Here is an 18,427-nt window from a genome sequence, read left to right as displayed (position 1 = left end):
GTCACATATCCATTTGCAAACAATGTCAGAAAAAAATTATTGAGTTAATAAAGCTGCTTACTAACATGGTTTGAGTAAGGCAGCTCCAAAATGCAGGTGTTTCAGCCTAGCTCGTTGCTTTCTGTTGTTGTGGGGCAGCCAGCGGGAAATACGGAGCGTAGGGGTTGGTAATGTTCCATAGTTGCGCTGTGATTGGCACTGTGTTCTGTCACTCATGGGGAAACTACGTCACCGCAAAATCTACGGGGAGAACTCGAAAATTCAAGCCCCTTGGGTGCTGCCATATATTTACATTAGAAGTGCCCATCCAAGGCTCAAGGTCATTGGCTACAGATAAAATTGTCAAATCACATTACATCTACCGTAGCTTTGATTGGACCGATCATGTCAAAATCATACTTTCAGAATCTTAGTGTCATGTTCGTCATAAGGAGTAGACCAAGATGCAGTGTGGTATGTTTCCATCCTTTATTTCGGAATAGAAAACTTCAAAGAACAAAAACAACAAAACGAACAAACGAAACGTGAAGCTAGAATAATGCTCACAGGCAACTATACATAGACAAGATCCCACAAAGCACAATGGGGAAATGGCTACCTAAATATGATCCCCAATCAGAGACAACGATAAACAGCTACCTCTGATTGGGAACCATAATAGGCCAACATAGACATTTGCCCCAACAAGATGTACATGCAAAAATCGCCACTGGTCTACACAGACGTACAAAGCTCAATAATGAACATGAGGTGAGACAGCATCCAGGAGACCAGCAACACAAGAAACACCAATCAAATGCAATGACATCTTTCAACCTTCACCGGGACAAGATCAACCTATCAGAACTGTTCTGACAAAAGGGAGTTGCTGGCATCGGGTTAAACGTCTCAGTGCAGAAGTTCATTCTGGACTGGGCTGAAGGAAAAGCCAATCAAGATCTACAGTTGATATTTCCTCTTTTCGAGAGCTGAATTTGATGAGCAAGAAAAAATTGAGTTTTATAGAGCTTCTCTACTGATTTTTAAGGACACAAAAGAATCAGAAATATCAAACTACAAGAAGTATCAGGTTTTATTTGTGTTCGATGGCCTGGGTGAGTGTCGACTTCCTCTAGACTTCCACAACAATGACGTATTGTTTGATAGAACCGAGTCAACCTCAGTGGACGTACTGCTAACAAACCTCACCAAGGGGAATCTGCTTCCCTCTGCTCAACTTTGGATAACCCCCGACTTGCAGCAGACAATCAGATCCCTCCCTGAGTGTGTTGACCAGATGACAGAGGTAAGGGTTCAATGACCCACAAAAGGAGGAGTACTTCAGGAAGAGAATCAGTGATGAGAACCTGGTCAGCAGAATTATCACACACATAAAGACATCAAGAAGCCTCTACATCATGTGCCACATGCCACACACGTATTCTGTTGGATCGCAGCCACCGTTCTGGAGAAAAATCTGGTAAAAGCAGAGAGTGGAGAGACACCCAAGACCCTGACACAGATGTACTCACATTTCCTGGTATTTCAAGAGAAAGACAAGAGTCATATGCTTCACAGAAGAGGAAACCTTGGCCCTGACTCGATGAGAAAGAGCATCAAGTCCCTGGGAAAACTGGCTTTCCAACAGCTGGAGAAAGGCAACCTGAACTTCTATGAGGAAGACGTGAAAGAGTGTGGCATAAATGTCAGGGAGGCGTCTGTGTACTCAGGAGTGTGCACTGAGATCTTCAGTGAGGAACCGACCCTGTGCCAGGGAAATGTTTTCTGCTTTGTCCATCTCAGTATTCAGGAGTTTATGGCTGCTCTGTATGCGTTTCTCACATTCTTCAGTGACAATGTGAATCTATTAGCCAAACAGCAATCCTTTTTTAAACATTTTCTATTCAGAGATTTATCTTTAACCAGCTTTTACAAAGCAGCAGTGGAAAAGGCCATACAGAGTGAGTGGACACCTGGACCCGTTCCTCCGATTCCTCCTGGGCCTCTCACTGGAGTCCAATCAGATTCTCCTACGAGACTTGCTAACTCAGAGGATAAGCGGATCACAGACCAACAAGGAAACAGTCAAGCACATCAAAGATCATTTCAAGGAGAATCCCTCTCCAGAAAGATGCATCAATCTATTCCACTGTCTGAATGAACTACGTGACCATTCTCTAGTGGAGGAGATCCAAAGCCACCTGAGCTAAGGAAGTCTATCTAGAGCCAAACTCTCACCTGCACAAGTGGTCAGCACTGGTCTTTGTGTTGCTGACTTCAGAAGAGGAGCTGGGTGAGTTTAACCTAAAGAAGTACTCCAGATCAGAGGAGGGTCTTCTGAGGCTGCTGCCGGTAATCAAAGCCTCCAGAACAGCCCTGTGAGTACAATATCAACAGCAATACCTCAGATTACATCAACAGACACTGCACAAGCTCTTCTCACTCTTTTGGTTTAGTCAGGTTAAGAGTTGAGTTTATCCATTATATTTCTTAGGCTGAATCGACACAAACTCACAGAGAGATGCTGTGAAGCATTGGCCTCAGCTCTTAGTACAAACTCCTCACACCAGAGAGAGCTGGACATGAGTGACAATAACCTGTAGGATTCAGGGGTGAAGCTGCTCTCTTCTGGACTGGCAAGTCCACACTGTAAACTGTAAACACTGGGCAGTCCAGATAGTAAACTGTAAACACTGGGAAGTCCAGACAGTAAACTGTAAACACTGGGCAGTCCAGACAGTAAACTGTAAACACTGGGAAGTCCAGACAGTAAACTGTAAACACTGGGCGGTCCAGACTGTAAACTGTAAACACTGGGCAGTCCAGACTGTAAACTGTAAACACTGGGCGGTACAGACAGTAAACTGTAAACACTGGGAAGTCCAGACAGTAAACTGTAAACACTGGGCAGTCCAGATAGTAAACTGTAAACACTGGGAAGTCCAGACAGTAAACTGTAAACACTGGGCGGTCCAGACTGTAAACTGTAAACACTGCGCAGTCCAGACTGTAAACTGTAAACACTGGGCGGTCCAGACAGTAAACTGTAAACACTGGGCGGTCCAGACTGTAAACTGTAAACACTGGGCAGTCCAGATAGTAAACTGTAAACACTGGGCGGTCCAGATAGTAAACTGTAAACACTGGGCGGTCCAGACTGTAAACTGTAAACACTGGGCGGTCCAGACTGTAAACTGTAAACACTGGGCAGTCCAGACAGTAAACTGTAAACACTGGGAAGTCCAGACAGTAAACTGTAAACACTGGGCGGTCCAGACTGTAAACTGTAAACACTGGGAAGTCCAGACAGTAAACTGTAAACACTGGGCAGTCCAGACAGTAAACTGTAAACACTGGGAAGTCCAGACAGTAAACTGTAAACACTGGGCGGTCCAGACTGTAAACTGTAAACACTGCGCAGTCCAGACTGTAAACTGTAAACACTGGGCGGTACAGACAGTAAACTGTAAACACTGGGCGGTCCAGACTGTAAACTGTAAACACTGGGCAGTCCAGATAGTAAACTGTAAACACTGGGCGGTCCAGATAGTAAACTGTAAACACTGGGCGGTCCAGACTGTAAACTGTAAACACTGGGCGGTCCAGACTGTAAACTGTAAACACTGGGCAGTCCAGACAGTAAACTGTAAACACTGGGAAGTCCAGACAGTAAACTGTAAACACTGGGCGGTCCAGACTGTAAACTGTAAACACTGGGCAGTCCAGACTGTAAACTGTAAACACTGGGCAGTCCAGACAGTAAACTGTAAACACTGGGCGGTCCAGACTGTAAACTGTAAACACTGGGCAGTCCAGACTGTAAACTGTAAAGACTGGGCGGTCCAGACAGTAAACTGTAAACACTGGGCAGTCCAGACAGTAAACTGTAAACACTGGGCGGTCCAGACAGTAAACTGGAGATAGTATGGTGAGTGTTTTATAAACAGTCTGGTTATACTGGTAAAAAACAAGTATATAAATGTAATATTTGCTTATCACCACTTTTAGAGGCAGCTAAAATGTTAAAGGTTTTCACTTTGTACTTTCACAGAGGAAGGATGTGCTTTTCTAGCCTCCTCTCTCAATTCCAACCCCTCACATCTGAGGGAGCTGGACCTGAGCTACAATCACCCAGGAGACTCAGGAGTGAAGCTTCTCTCTGCTGTACTGGAAGATCCACACTGTAAACTGAGGAAACTTAGGAAAGAATGAATGTGTAAAAACAAAAAAGCCATTAACTCGGTTTGGGATTGTGTGAATCCCATCCCTGTTTTACTGCCTCTCTCTCCGACAGTGTGGTGTGCTGAGTTCAGGATCAGACCAGGACCACAGAGATGTGAGTATGTACAGTATGGGTATGTGATATTCTACTATGAGTTTCAGATTTTTCCCCCAGATACCTGTGACCTCAGACTGGACCCAAACACAGCACACAGAGAGCTCTCGTTGTCTGCAGAGAACAGGAAGGTGACGCGAGAGAAAGAGCAGCCGTTTCCTGATCACCCAGAGAGATTTGACTACTGGAGGAAGCTGCTGTGCAGAGAGCGTTTGACTGGGCGCTGCTATTGGGAGACAGAGTGGAGTGGGATCAGCAGGAGAGGAGAGGGACATGACTGCTGGTTTTGGATGAAGCCCTGTGTCCTGGAGTATGAACTGCTCTAATGACAATTACACAACATGGCACAACAGTGTCTCCTCTAACACTGACCCACCTGCCCACGTTCCACTTCACTGAGCCCTTCTATCCAGGGTTTAGGCTAGGCTGGGTAGACTCGTCAGTGTCCCTGTGTCAGGTGGAATAGCCTCCCTGGAGGAACACCTGAGACTTCAGGGCGATCACACACGTTTTTGTGTGTGTAACATGCAGTAGATGACAAAGATAACGCAACCCCTAAACCTATATTCACATATGTGCTTTGAACCACACTAGACCTGACTGTTAATGTGATGATGAATGAATGATAATCGGATTAAAGTACATACTTTTAAACAAGCAAGAGTTTTTACTATTCTTCTGTAACATTGTTTATTAGGTCCACCTGGTCCTGGACTAGTGTTGGTTTTAGTAGCAGTGTTCTGCCCGACCTTTCACCCAGCTGTTACCTACTAGGATCCCTATACAGTGAGCTCCAAAAGGTACTGGGACAGTGACACATTTTAGGTTGTTTTGGCTCTGTACTCCAGCACTTTGGATATGATACAATGAATACACGGCTAAAGCTCAGACTGTCAGCTTTCATTTGAGGGTATTTTCATCCATATCGGGTGAACCGTTTTGAAATGACGGCACTTTTTGTACATAGTCCCCCCCCCCCCATTTTAGGGGAACAAAGGTATTGGGACAAATTCACTTATATGTAGAGTACCATTCAAAAGTTCGGACACACCTACTCAATCAGAGGGGTTGGTTTAAATGCGGAAGACACATTTCAGTTGGACAACTGACTAGGTATCCCCCTTTTGTTCTTTTCAAGGGTTTTTCTTTATTTTGACTATTTTCTACATTGCAGAATAATAGTGAAGACATCAAAACTATGACGTAACACATATGGAATCCAAAATGACAATACATTATTTCCCATTCATATCTATTGGATACAAACATGATCTGAAACACAACCAAAACAGCAAATGCATCCCAAAAATCAGTCACAAGCTTGCTTGGAATATGGGACCAAATACTAAACTTTTGACTACTCTAAAACACAAGTGAATTTGTCCATTTTTTTTGATCCCCTAAAATAGGGGGGGACTACGTACAAAAGTGTTGTAATTTCTAAAATGTTCACCAGATATAGATGAAAATGAAAGCTGTCAGTCTGCACTTGAATCTCAGTCATTGTATCATTTCAAATCCCAAGTGCTGGAGTATGCCAAAACAACAAAAATGGTCACCGTCTCAATACTTTTGGAGCTCACTGATTGACACTTTTCAAAAATAATTCCCGATTTCATTTCAAATAATTTGAAATCGGAAAAAAGCAACTTCACAGAACCATTTTATTTAGTAAACTTAAAGACAATTGGCATGGACAAAATCATTGGCTCCACTGTAGCTAGTACTTGGTTGCACAGCTTTTGGCAAAAACAACTGCAGACAAATGCGTCTTGTAGCCGTCAATGAGCTTGCAGCACCTTTTTACTAGCAATTTGTCCCGGTCTTCAGCAGCAAACTGTTCTAATTCTTGAACGTTTGCGGGGTGTTCAACACCAGCTGCTTTTTTCAGCTCTCGCCATAGATGTGATCTGGACTCTTCGCTGGCCACGCCACCCTTCAACAGAGACCCCGTTTTTGGACACTGGGTTGAACATTTTACTCAAACACTTTGGTAATCTGCTGTTATCATGATGTCTTGCACATGTTCAAGGCCCCCCAGTACCAGAGACCGCAAAGAAACTCAACATTATCAAACCTTCCCTATGTTTGATTGTAGGGAGGGTGTTATTTTCTTGAATGTTTCATTTGGTCGTTGGTAGACATAGGAAGCCCCCCCCCCTGCTGAACTTCTCAAAAACCTACTAAAACAAGTCTAAAGCCTGTGGGAAATGTTCTGTACCAATGAAACAAAATTAGAGCTCTTAGACAATACAGATCAGAGCAGTGTTTACAATGACCAAATGATGCATTCAATGAAAAATAATACCCTTCCCACAATCAAACATGGGGGTTGATTTGCTGCCTCTGGTACTGTGGGCCTTAGACGTGTGCAAGGCATCTTGAAATCAGCAGAATATCTGGTGTTGAGTCCAATGTTCAACCCTGTTTCCAAAACCACGGGTCTCCATTGAAGGTTGTGGGTCTTCCAGCAGGACAACCCCAAACACACATCAACAAGGACCCAGGAATGGTTCAAGAAGAAAAGCTGGACTTCTCTAGAGTGGCCAGCCAAGAGTCCAGATGTAAATCACATTCAAAATCTATGGAGAGACCTGAAAACAGCAGTTGGTGGAGGGCATCCCTCAAACATTGAAAAATTAGAACAGTTTGCTGCTGAAGAGTGGGACAAATTGCCAGTAGTAAGGCGCATCAAGCTCATTGATGTTACAAGAAACGTTAGTCTGCAGTTCTTGGCCAAAGGCTGTGCAACCAAATACTAGCTCCGGGTTGGCAATAACTTAAGTAGACAAAAATAAAATTTGTTCTGCAATGTTGGAAACCAACATTATAGAATAGGGAATTTTAAAAAAAAGTTCAAGGGTGTCAATCTTTTTGGCTGCAACTGTATATAGGGCACTAATTTTGGTCAGTCTTATCAGGTGCAATTTATGAGTGACAGTTTGGCTAGGAAAAATTCCCTTACTGTAACCATAGTGCCAATGAGAGCAGGGATGGGAGAAGCATGGCATGGTGATTCAATAACTTTATTAACAGTCCAGGAGGCAATGACAAAAACACAGAGAAGGAAAACTTAAGGTCACGGTCAGTCAGAAGGTCCATTCAACAGAGAGATGGGTCAAAGAGGGCAGCACACCAACACTGTGTTAAGACATGAGAGCGAAAAGAAATGCAAAAGTCCGTATGTAGTGACAGATCCCTCTTTTCCTTTAGTTTAGAGAAATTCACCAGGATCTGCCTCCAGAACCCCTCACACACACACAGACTAAGCTGCACACCTAAACGGAACAAAAAGCAGGACTGCTTGTGTGTGAGCGGCAGCGACGGGGTAGGACTGACAAACCACAGCATTTGACACAAGTGTTTAAAACGGAGGATTTAATTCTGTACAGGTTATAGACGTAGGTTATATGTGTAAATATGAACTGAGGTTCTATAGCAGACAGTCTGCAGCGTGGGACAACTCAGACACAGCTGTATGTAGAGCACAGGGTCGTGTTCAGCAAGGTACAACGTAGCAAAAACATTCTGCTACGGAAACCAAAACAAAAGTACTTCCCTGTTTCAAATAGTTTTCTCCTGTTTGGTGCCTACTGAACATGACCATGCGACCCACCATTATTCTCATCACTCTTCCTCTGACTGACCTCAGTTTTGAGAAGCACAGCCAGTCACTCCTTCCCTTCACAGACAGGAAGACAAACAGGCATCATGTTGAGCTGATACACACGTTAATAAACAACATGACACACACACACACCTCAACCAAACAGTCTATACTGTGTGAGTCATAGTGGGACCCCCACGCTGGTTGAACGTTCAAACCCCTCGCCTCTGGATGATTAGATGCATAGACTTTTATTGGGAGTTTAACCTCAATCACAGATTATCTCTATATACTTCTCCCTCTCTCCTATTGCCTCAGTAGTAAGTCACAGAGAGCGCGCGCGCACACACACACACACACACGAGGCCATGTCTGAGGGAGAGCGAATAAGACAAATAGAAAAATAATTCTAGAGATGGAAAACAACAACATTTATTTCATGTCATGTATAGTTTGTCATCTTCAGCTCTACTGGGTCTGAATCATACAAAAAGAGTGAGTTTCTACCAGCGGCCGGTACACCCACAACAGCCTTTCAGTGCTAGTGTTAGACAGAACACCTACTACAATCAACAGCAACTCTCTCCCACACACACACACACATACACATACACACATACACACAACCTCCATTGGCCAGTGGATCAGCTCCAGCTGTTTTAGAGCTTGACGTTTGGAATAGTAGAGTCGTATGAGGACACACACACGGAATCTGCCACGAGGCTTTGTATATGTCTCCGGCCTCTCGCTGACAGATGGGGAGGGGTTAAGTTTATTAGGTAAATAAAAGATAAAGCGCATCAAGGGGGGGGGGGGGGGGGGGGGGTTGAGAGGTGCGGGGGTCAGGTTTGAAGGGTCAGAAATCAGGGTCCTAGCTGAGTAGCTGGCGGATCTCCTTGTGCATGTGACACAGGAAGTCGACGTAGGAAGCTCCTCCGCTGGTGCCCTTGTCCTCACACAGGAAGTGCTTAAAGATTAGCTCCGCCTTGTCCTCCTGCTTCACCACCATCAACTACAGACACGTGTGGAGAGAGAAAGAGATGTTACCACACACACACACACACACACCTTATGCTTCTGTACTACAACCAGGGATCTCCACTTACTTTTTCTAGTTGGTGGCACACGCACATCAAATTCATTTATAAAGCCCTTTTAACAGCAGCAGATGTCACAAAGTGCTTATACAGAAACCCAGCCTAAAACCCCAAAGAGCAAGCAATGCAGAAGCACATGATTTAGTCGATAATGATGATTGATAACAACGAGCCTGTCGCCCATAATGTGCCTGCATTCCTTCCAGAACCTGGCCATCAATGACTAGCCATCTTTTAACTTGTGTTCTTACATTGATTTGGATAGATTTACTGGAACAGCAACGAAGAGAGACGTAAAATAAAGTGCAAAATGTATTGTTATTGCCATGTGTTCTTTTCTGTAAAATCCTCTAGAGGCCAGAAAAAAAAGAAAAAAAAACGATACTTCGAAAAAAATGTAAACTAGGGAGGAGGACTGATTGTCCTCTTGTTTCTTCTTGTTTTCACTTTCAAATCTCACTTTAATAGAAAAACAACAAAATTGGATGTTCCAAGTCCACAACAATGCTTAAACCACATCAGGGGACAATTTTTTTTAGGTCTGGGGAAAAAAGCTGAGAAATGTAGCCATTTCAGTGTAGTTACCCTTTAATTCAGTGAAGTGATGTTTCTGTAGGGCACTTGTGGCGTTCTCAAAACAAACAGTGACTGGATGATGCAAATAATCATGAATCTGCCAGGAATACATAGGCTACTTTGTAGTTACCTTTGAATTGCTTTTCCCATCTACCAGAAAACGGTCAGGCTATCATTAGCATCGCTAACGGCTTCACAACGTAGTAGACAAAGCCCCTACCTCGCAAACGCAGGGCTCAACATTCATTACAATTTACTAGCGACACACCCGGGCCAGTGCCAACAAAGCTACTGGCCAGAATAAATAGAATAAATCTTACAGGAAAGCGAATGATGCGTGCATCCTTTCAATAGCCTGTGATTTGATTTTTCATTTGCCGGCTGGGCAAGTGGGTTCATACAGACATTGGCAAGTCAAAGTCAAGGACATAATTGTGGCAGCTGCTGATGTAGAAAAGGGCTTTATAAATACATTTCATTCATTGATTTGTAATTTAAGGTCCTACATTTTATATTTAAATGTTGTAATAGCCTACAGATTTTTTACATTTTAAATAATCTCAAATTGTATGCATTCCCACTAAGAATAATGCTCGTTTCAATAAGACTTAACAGCATTATGCATTGACACTCACATTATTTTAATCTGTTAGAATAATGCGAGCATTGCCTGACTAAAAATCTTAATCTAATTCATTTGTCACCTGCACCGGACTTAACAGGTATAGACTTTACAGTGAAATGCTTGCTTATGATCCCTTTCCCAACAATGCAGAGTTAAAAAGGAAAAAAAATGTGCATGTGTGTGTGAGCGTATGTGTGAGATGGAGTGTCAGCGTAGTATGTGTGTGGGTCAAGTCCAGTGAGTGTGTATAGACTCAATAATAAAGTCAATGCCAATAGTCCAGGTAGCTATTTGATTAACTGTTCAACAGGCTTATGGTTTTGGGGGTAGAAGCTGTTCAGGAGCATTTTGGTCCCAGACTTGGCCCGAGTGATGTACAGGACCGTACACACTATCCTCTGCAGTACCTTGAGATCGGATGCCAAGCAGCTGCCATACCACGCAGTGACGCAGCCAGTCAAGAAGCTTACAATGGTGCAGCTGTAGACCTTTGAGGATCTGAAGGCCCATGCCAAATCTTTTCAGCCTCCTGAGGGGGGAAGCGGGACATGGAAGAGGACATTGTCGTGTCCTCTTCACGACGGTGTTGGTGTGTTTGGACCATGAAAGGTCCTTAGTGATGTGGACACAGGAACTTGAAGCTCTCGACCAGCTCCACCACGGCCGTGTCGATGTGAATGGGGTCGTGCTTGGCCCGCCGTTTCGTATAGTTCACAATCATCTATTTTGTCTGGCTGACATTAAGGGAGAGGTTGTTGTCCTGGCACCACACTGCCAGATCTCTGACTACCTCCCTATGGGCTCTCATCATCGTCAATCAGGCCTCCCACCGTCGTGAATGTTGGCAAACGTAATGGTGTTTGAGTCGTGCGCGGCCACGCAGTCATGGGTGAACAGGGAGTACAGGAGGAGACTAAGCACATAACCCTAAAGGGCCCCCGTGTTGAGGGTCAGCGTGGCAGATGTGTTGTTGCCTACCCTGACTACCTGGGGGCGACCCGTCAGGAAGTCCAGGATCCAGTTGCAGAGGGAGGTGTTCAGTCCCAGGGACCTGAGCTTGAAGGACACTACGGTGTTGAAAGCTGAGTAGTCAATGAACAGCATTCTCATGTAGGTGTTCCATTTGTCCAGGTAAAAAAAGGGCAGTGTGGAGTGTAATAGACATTGCGTCATCGGTGGGTCGTGAACTGGACTGGGTCTCAGGTGTCTGGGATGATGGTGTTGATGTAAGGGATGGCAAGCCTTTCAAAACATTTCATGGCTACAGATGCGAGTGCAACTGGGCGATAGTCATCGACAGGTTACCTTGGTTACAGGGACTATGGTGGTCTGCTTGAAACATGTAGGTATTACAGACTGGGTCAGGGAGAATTTGAAAATGTCAGTCAAGACACTTGCCAGCTGGTCAGCGCATGCTTTGAGTACGCATCAGGGTAATCCGTCTGTTAACCTGTTTAAAACTTTTACTTGCATAGGCTACAGAGAGCGTGATCACACAGTCGCCCGGAACAGCTGGTGCTCTCATACATGGGTCGTTGTTGTTTGCCTCGAAGCGAGCATAAAAAAGGCATTTAGCTTGTTTGTTAGGCTCACGTCACTGGGCAGCTCGCAACATGGTTTTCCCTTTGTAATCTGTGATAGTTTGCAAGCCCTGCCACCTCCGTCGAGCATCAGAGCCGGTGTAGTACGATTCGAACTTAGTCCTGTATTGACACTTTGCCCGTTTGATGATTCAGCGTCGCTGGTACTTCCTGCTTTAGTTTTTGCTTGTAAGCAGGAATCAGGAGGATAGAGTTATGGTCAGATTTGCCAAATGGAGGGCGGAGGAGAGCTTTGTAGGCCTCTGTGTGTGGAGTAAAGGGGATCTAAAGTTGTTTTGCCTCTAGTTGTACAGATAACATGGTAGAAATGAGTTAAGAGATTTCAGTTGTCATGCATTAAATAGACAGCTTTATCCAAACAAACACACGTAATGAAGTGTGTCCATGTGGTAGTTAGTCTCACAAAAGGTGTAATGCGTGCCAATTAAAAATGTGTGTGTTGCACTGCCAAGTCAAACGGTTGCAACGTGACTGTTTAGGTCGCAGTATTGAACCCTGACAACACAGAAATAGAGATGGAAAGATAGAGAGGGAAGAAAGAGAAGAGAGAGACAGAGACAAAGAGAGGTAGTGGAGTCTGACCTTCATGTATCGTGACCGTTGTGATCTGAAGGAGTCGATGATCTCTCGGAGTCTCTGGGAGAACGGGTTGTCCAGCTCCGGCAGACTCGCCTGGAACACAACACACACATTTAGGAGACACCCACACACTTAAAATCAAGACAATGATTTGTAAGAAGTTGAAGTCTGTGTGTCTCACCATGTTGGGGTCTATCTGGCTGAAGGTGGGCGTTCCAAAGATGTTGCTAAGCAGCTCCTGCTGAGCATTGGCTCCCACCCACAGGAAGAGGTGGAGCCCTGTCTCCAGGAGGTAGACTCCGCCCTTCGACAGGCGCTCCTCTGAGTTACGCACGGCCATTGGAAACGACCCTCCATCCAGCTTCACCTGAGATGGAAAGGTACTTGATTAACACACGATTTAACAAACTGATTTCACATTGATGTAATATGTTCTTACATGTTTGCTTCAGCAAAGTAAGATGATGCCTTCTCATGCCAAATGAGGCTGATTGAAATCAATCGAGAGACAAAAAGAGAGCGAGTTGGAGAGCAGTGTCTCTCACCAGGGGCAGTAGGCGGGGATAGAAGAAGATGTGGCTCTCTGATACGTCCATACAGCTGAGCAGCTGTCTCAGGTAGGCTCTGTCGTCCAACGAGATGTCAGCTCCCGGCTGCAGCACGTCGCTCTTCAACACACAGTTCAGATAGACCGGCAGCAGCTTCATACACTCTGGTAGGATCAGCTACAACAGGAGAGAGGGGAAGGGATTGAGTGTGTGGGTGTGGGGGGGGGGGGGTTGATGTGTGTATGGGGTGTGTGTCACTGACTTGGCCAATAGGGGGTGTATGTGTGAGTGACTGACCTGTCCGGCAGACGAGGGGCTGGCACAGTTCTTGCGGTAGCAGGCCAGAATCTGGGCACACTGGTTCACCATGGTGTCTCTCACCGTCTTGGTGGGGGTGTTCAATATGCTGCGGTACGCTACACACAGACACAGAGAAAAGCCCTTATGTTGGTTCGAATCCTACTGGCATCAATCACACCTACAGTATCTCACATGTAAAGTAGATGTAGGTGTTCGGGTGATTGGACCCCTGCTGACCTTTATACATTCTTTCTCTTAGTAACGTGATCTCAAAACACACTACACAATTTCACGGCTATATAGACGGAGGCATAGGGGGATCGACGGATAGTGAGCGTGTGATACTGACCATACTTGGAGAAGAAGTTGATGATTGTGTCCGTCTCGCAGTTCCGGTAGAGGTCGGCGAGCTGGGAGCAGCAGTTGACCGCCATGTTGTGGACCCGCAGACGCCGCTGACCACTACAGCTGGTGTACAACACCGCGCACTGCATGAGCGCCCCGGTGTCCTCGCTGAGCTTGTCGTCGTGGCGGAATTCCACGGTCACGGTCTTGTCACAGTCCAGCCCTGCCAGCTCCACGTCTGTCGTATTGCTCATAAAGAACGAGCCGAAGAAATCTGTCGCTCTGATGCCTGGAGGAGAGGATGTTATGACGGCAGTGAATAACACCACTAGGTGAAGAGTGAGCGTGCAGACAGACGGCAATACAAATTGTTCCAGAGAGACACAGAATAAGTTATCTTCATCATAGAAATGCCACCAAACAATATTTTGAAAGAGGAAGCAAAGTACTTTAAGCATACGTTCTCTTTTCAGTCTCCTCCATCTCCACTAAACAAAGGTAACTGTATCGATTTTGTTTCTTCTATTAACAATGTAAAATGTACAGAAAGACTCATGTGAAGGCCAAATTACAGAGGAGGAACTTCTTGATGCTATTAAAGCCTTTAAGTCTGGGGCTGGATGGCATTCCAGTGGAGGTATACCAATCCTTTGTTGATGTACTCAGAGGACCGTTGTAAGCATGTTTCAACCATATAAAAAGAGTAGATTATCAGATACTCAACAGGGTCTGATTTCATTATTACTGAAACAGGAACCAAGTGGTAAATATAAAGACTTGGAAGCCCCTTACACTTCAGTGTTGTGACTAAGGCTGTTGCGGTGACCGTACTACCGCCACACCGGCGGTCACGAGTCATGAAGGCAGTCAAATTCCACGTGACCGTTTAGTCACGATAATTAGGCTTCTCCAAGCTCTGATGCTGGCTGCTGGTCATTAGTAGCCTACCAAAACAAGCTAGCGCTCCATTGTCCCTCTAGTCACTGACATCAATGCAAAATCTAATCTCAAACACTTACTGAGATCCCGTCTCTATTCAATAGAAGATCCCATCAGTTTTCTATAGGCTAGGCCTACTATATTTATTTCTCAACTTCCCTAATAATAAGCACATTGCTTCTTTTACAACAGGGGTATTAGCCTACCTGGCTGGCATGAAAATGAACCACGGGAAAAGCTTCCTCCATTCGCTATTTAAGTGCATAGATGACATGTATTTTCCCCCCTTTATAATAAAAGCATCACATGGATAATTGCATTTGCGGTCACTTTAGATAATGGGTTATAGCATACTACCATGTGTGCATTGCTGCACTTATAATGTGAAGAAATAGCCTAATAGTTTATCAACATGTTAAGCTAAACGTTCTGATCTGTTGCATCAGCCACATTGCATAAAAAAAGTTTTGATTCTAGTGGTTGTATTAATTTGGGCTCTATTGCAACCCACAACGGTTCCAGACAATGTTTGATTGACATGCTGTTTGTTAGGCCTACTCATCAAGTTGTTAAAAGAAAATGTGGACAGTTTCCAATATCTTCAATATGCACCTCGAAATTGGATAAGAAAGCATGCAGTTGCGTCCCCGATGTGTCGGTCTTCACTTGTAGCCTGTGAGAAAGACCCGATCACGTGATGGATAGCCATATGAGTGAGGTGATTCGGAGCGCATTGAGAAGGGCACAACGCAAAAGGTATGGATTTTTTTTAGGGTGCATTGCAGCCACACAATGGGGATGCCACCGTGAAATTCTAGGTATTATCAAGTGCTTGTCAAATTGTGAATGATGTGTGTACAGCCGGCAAAAAAAAAAAAAAAAGCAGAGCTCATTTAGTTGTTTGGAGAACAACTAGTTACATCACATTAAGTTACATTAACTAAATTAAGCATATACGAATAACTATTTATTTGTTAACCCTCAACACGGAATAGCCGCATGTGCGCACTCAAAATCATTTGGAGAAAATATCCTTTCTATGTTACTCAGCTTTGTTCAATTGTATTCTTCCTACTATAAAAGAAAGCCACAGAATTCTAAGCAAATCTTGTCTGCTAAATGAACTAGTGTAGCCCACAGCCATATGACATAGCCAGATCAGTGCCTAACAGTTCAAAGTATGCTATTCTGTTCTTCTGAAATAGACTACATTTTCTTCATATCATGTTTCCTTAGACCTGTCTGTAATAAATACTGGATATATTGTGATGGTGTAGGCAATATTACATGGATTTATTAGACTTTTTAACTGTAGATGTTCCAAAAGGTCTGCATGACTGGCTTGTAGGCTGTGCGTGGAAGCCAGGAGATGATAAATGTGTGTGTTAATTAACGGTCAATTACCGCGAGACCGACAGTTACTTGCTAGACAATCCACGGCTGACGAAATTGTAACCGCCACACCCCTAGTTGTGATGCAAAAAATTCTGGCAAAACGCATATAATTAAAAAAGGGTATTGTCGGATATTATCTATTCTAATCAGACAGTTTTTTTTTTACACGGATGATACATTGGAGATAATATAAGTACTGGAAACAATAGGACATTATGAAAAATCTGGGAAACCAGGCCTGGTATTCATAGGGGACTTTGAAAAGGCTATTTGATAAACTACGACTGGAATTTACATATAAATGTCTGGTATATTTAAGTTTTGGAGAATCTCATACAAATGGGTTAAAGTTATGTATAGTTACCCCAGGTGTAAAATAGTAAATAATGGCTACATCTCAGAAAGTATTAAACTGTCAAGAAGAGTAGTGCAAGGTTTTCCACTAATCAGCATATCCATTTATTATGACCATCGAAATGTTAGCTATTAAAAACAAAAGGTGTCTTCGTACGCTGATGAGTCATGTTCTCTTTTAAATCCACAATTTGGATCCCTCCACAGCATCATAGAGGATCTAGATACTGTTCTAACCTCTGGGTTACAACCAAATTATGACAGTGTACTATATTATATATTGGATCATAAAATATAAACATTTGGATGGCAAGCTAGATAAAATTGGCCTATTAATATAACGAATATGAATTCAGATGGCAGAAATGATTTAATATTAAAGCATTAGATCTCTCACTAAAGGTGTCAGTCATACAGAAGGTATACTTAAACCCAACTGGTTCTCTAGCAGATTAGTAAGAATGTCTAACCCCTTGTTCAAGAATGGCCTTTTTCCCTTTATTCAGATTACAACCTCTCACATTTGGTTATTTGAAAATGAAATCATCTCCAATATAGCTATTTTCAGTTTAGTCCACCAAACAATACAATATATTATGGTTAAACTCAAACATACTAATTGATCATATTTTATAAAAAAAAAAAAAATTGACAAAAAGGTATAATATTTGTAAATTATATAATAAATAGGACTGGTGGAGTTATCACATGCAGTTAACACAAATATATAGAAATGTCTGCTCAACCCAAAATTACTACCAACTAATTGCAGCATTACTGCAAAATGGAAGAGGCAAGTAGAAGGGAAAGAAAGTAAGGAATTTATCTGTCGGCTCTGCATTTTTAAAAGACAAAAAAAATGTGAGGACCAAAAAAAAATGGACAGCTGTGCCATATAGATCGCAAAATAGTTGGGAAGAGATTTGACGTACCAATTCCATGGAACATGGTTTATGAGCCGATACACAAAACACCGGATTCAAAAAACAGAATTTGTCAAATTAAATTATACAAAATTCTTGCAACCAACAGAATGTTATATATATGGGGAATACAAATCTTCCCACCTCTGCAGATCTTGCTGCGAAAAGAATCCTTAGATCATTTGTTTTGGTACTGTCCATATGTAGCTTCTTTGTGGTCGCGGGTTCAGGAATGGCTGAAGAATTGCAACACTTATATGGAGCTAACTCTGTAAATAGCACTGCTGGGTGATTTGAAAAGTCAATCGATCAATAATACTTCTAGCAAAAATGTTTCTTTAAACGTACTTTTGTGAAACATCACGGCACAGTTGAAAAATATTTGGCAAATAGAAACTGGAAGGTGATCAGAAATATATGGGAGGGGTTGAGTGGAGCCGAAGGGTGGGACTAAAAACAAGACTGGGTCCGTAAAATGTATATAGGTTCAGAACCTTTATGAAACAGCACAGTAAAAAATATATTGCAAATAGAAATCAAAACAAGTGGTTCTTCTGCGATGGGAGGGATTGAGGGTAGTTGAAGGATAAAAAATTATTTAAAAAAGAACTATTACAATGTGTCCGTAAAACATATATAGTATGGATAACCTGGAAGTTCAAGCCTAAGTGTTGTCCATTAGTTTACTCAAATAAGGGGAAGGGTTGTAGGGTTAAAAGAACATAAAGGAGGGGGGGGGGGGGGGGGGGGGGGAGTGTGTGTGTGTATGTGTGTACACACAAAAGTATTCAGACCCCATAATAAATGTGAAACAAGTTAGGTTACAGCTGATCTGGCCCCCCACCCCCCCCCCCCAAAAAAATTGTGAGTGTGTGAGACTGTGCGAGCGAGAGAGAGCAAGTGAGAGAGAGCAAGACACTTACCTGTGCTGGTTCGGACCCTCATGACAGCATCGAAGCCCATCGGCTTCTGAACGTCTCGCCGCAGATCATTCAGGAACCGCTCACGGTCCGTCTCGGCCTGACAAACCACACAGACAGTGAGTGAAGGCAGGTAACAGGTGAAGGGTGGACGTGGTTACACCCAAACGAGCCCCGCCGCGTTGCGTGCACGAGCGTTGTAAAATAAAATGTATTCAAATGTTATTCAATCATTTCATCCACACCGCTCGTGCGCGTCAACAATGTAGCCTTGTGGTAAAATAGAACTTGGTTCCATTTGAG

The 18,427-nt window shown here is 43.5% G+C and overlaps 2 protein-coding genes and 1 pseudogene across 5 annotated transcripts in view; 2 read left to right on the top strand and 1 right to left on the bottom strand.

Annotated features, from left to right (window-relative positions):
- The first annotated feature begins 645 nt into the window (after positions 1 to 645).
- Positions 646 to 2,361, top strand: LOC129829095 (NLR family CARD domain-containing protein 3-like; annotated as a pseudogene).
- A 200-nt stretch (positions 2,362 to 2,561) lies between these two features.
- On the top strand, positions 2,562 to 4,972 carry LOC129828516 (ribonuclease inhibitor). Its single transcript, XM_055889539.1, is given in 2 exon segments — positions 2,562 to 2,665; positions 4,008 to 4,972. Coding segments are annotated over 2 exon segments (288 nt in total). The 3' UTR covers positions 4,192 to 4,972.
- Positions 4,973 to 7,323: 2,351 nt separating this feature from the next.
- LOC129829093 (protein transport protein Sec24C-like) overlaps positions 7,324 to 18,427 on the bottom strand; it is a 35,960-nt gene continuing 24,856 nt past the window's right edge. For all 4 annotated transcript variants that reach the window (XM_055890585.1, XM_055890587.1, XM_055890586.1 and 1 more), the window contains 7 exons: positions 18,128 to 18,224; positions 13,598 to 13,882; positions 13,246 to 13,364; positions 12,946 to 13,125; positions 12,582 to 12,767; positions 12,404 to 12,493; positions 7,324 to 8,934 (listed from right to left, as the gene is read on the bottom strand). In XM_055890585.1, the coding sequence (XP_055746560.1) occupies positions 8,794 to 8,934; positions 12,404 to 12,493; positions 12,582 to 12,767; positions 12,946 to 13,125; positions 13,246 to 13,364; positions 13,598 to 13,882; positions 18,128 to 18,224 (1,098 nt within the window). In that variant the 3' untranslated portion in view covers positions 7,324 to 8,793. The remainder of the gene's footprint in view (positions 8,935 to 12,403; positions 12,494 to 12,581; positions 12,768 to 12,945; positions 13,126 to 13,245; positions 13,365 to 13,597; positions 13,883 to 18,127; positions 18,225 to 18,427) is intronic.

Source organism: Salvelinus fontinalis, chromosome 30, assembly GCF_029448725.1.
Source record: "Salvelinus fontinalis isolate EN_2023a chromosome 30, ASM2944872v1, whole genome shotgun sequence".
Lineage (NCBI taxonomy): Eukaryota > Metazoa > Chordata > Actinopteri > Salmoniformes > Salmonidae > Salvelinus > Salvelinus fontinalis.
This window is presented reverse-complemented; position numbering and strand designations above follow the sequence as displayed.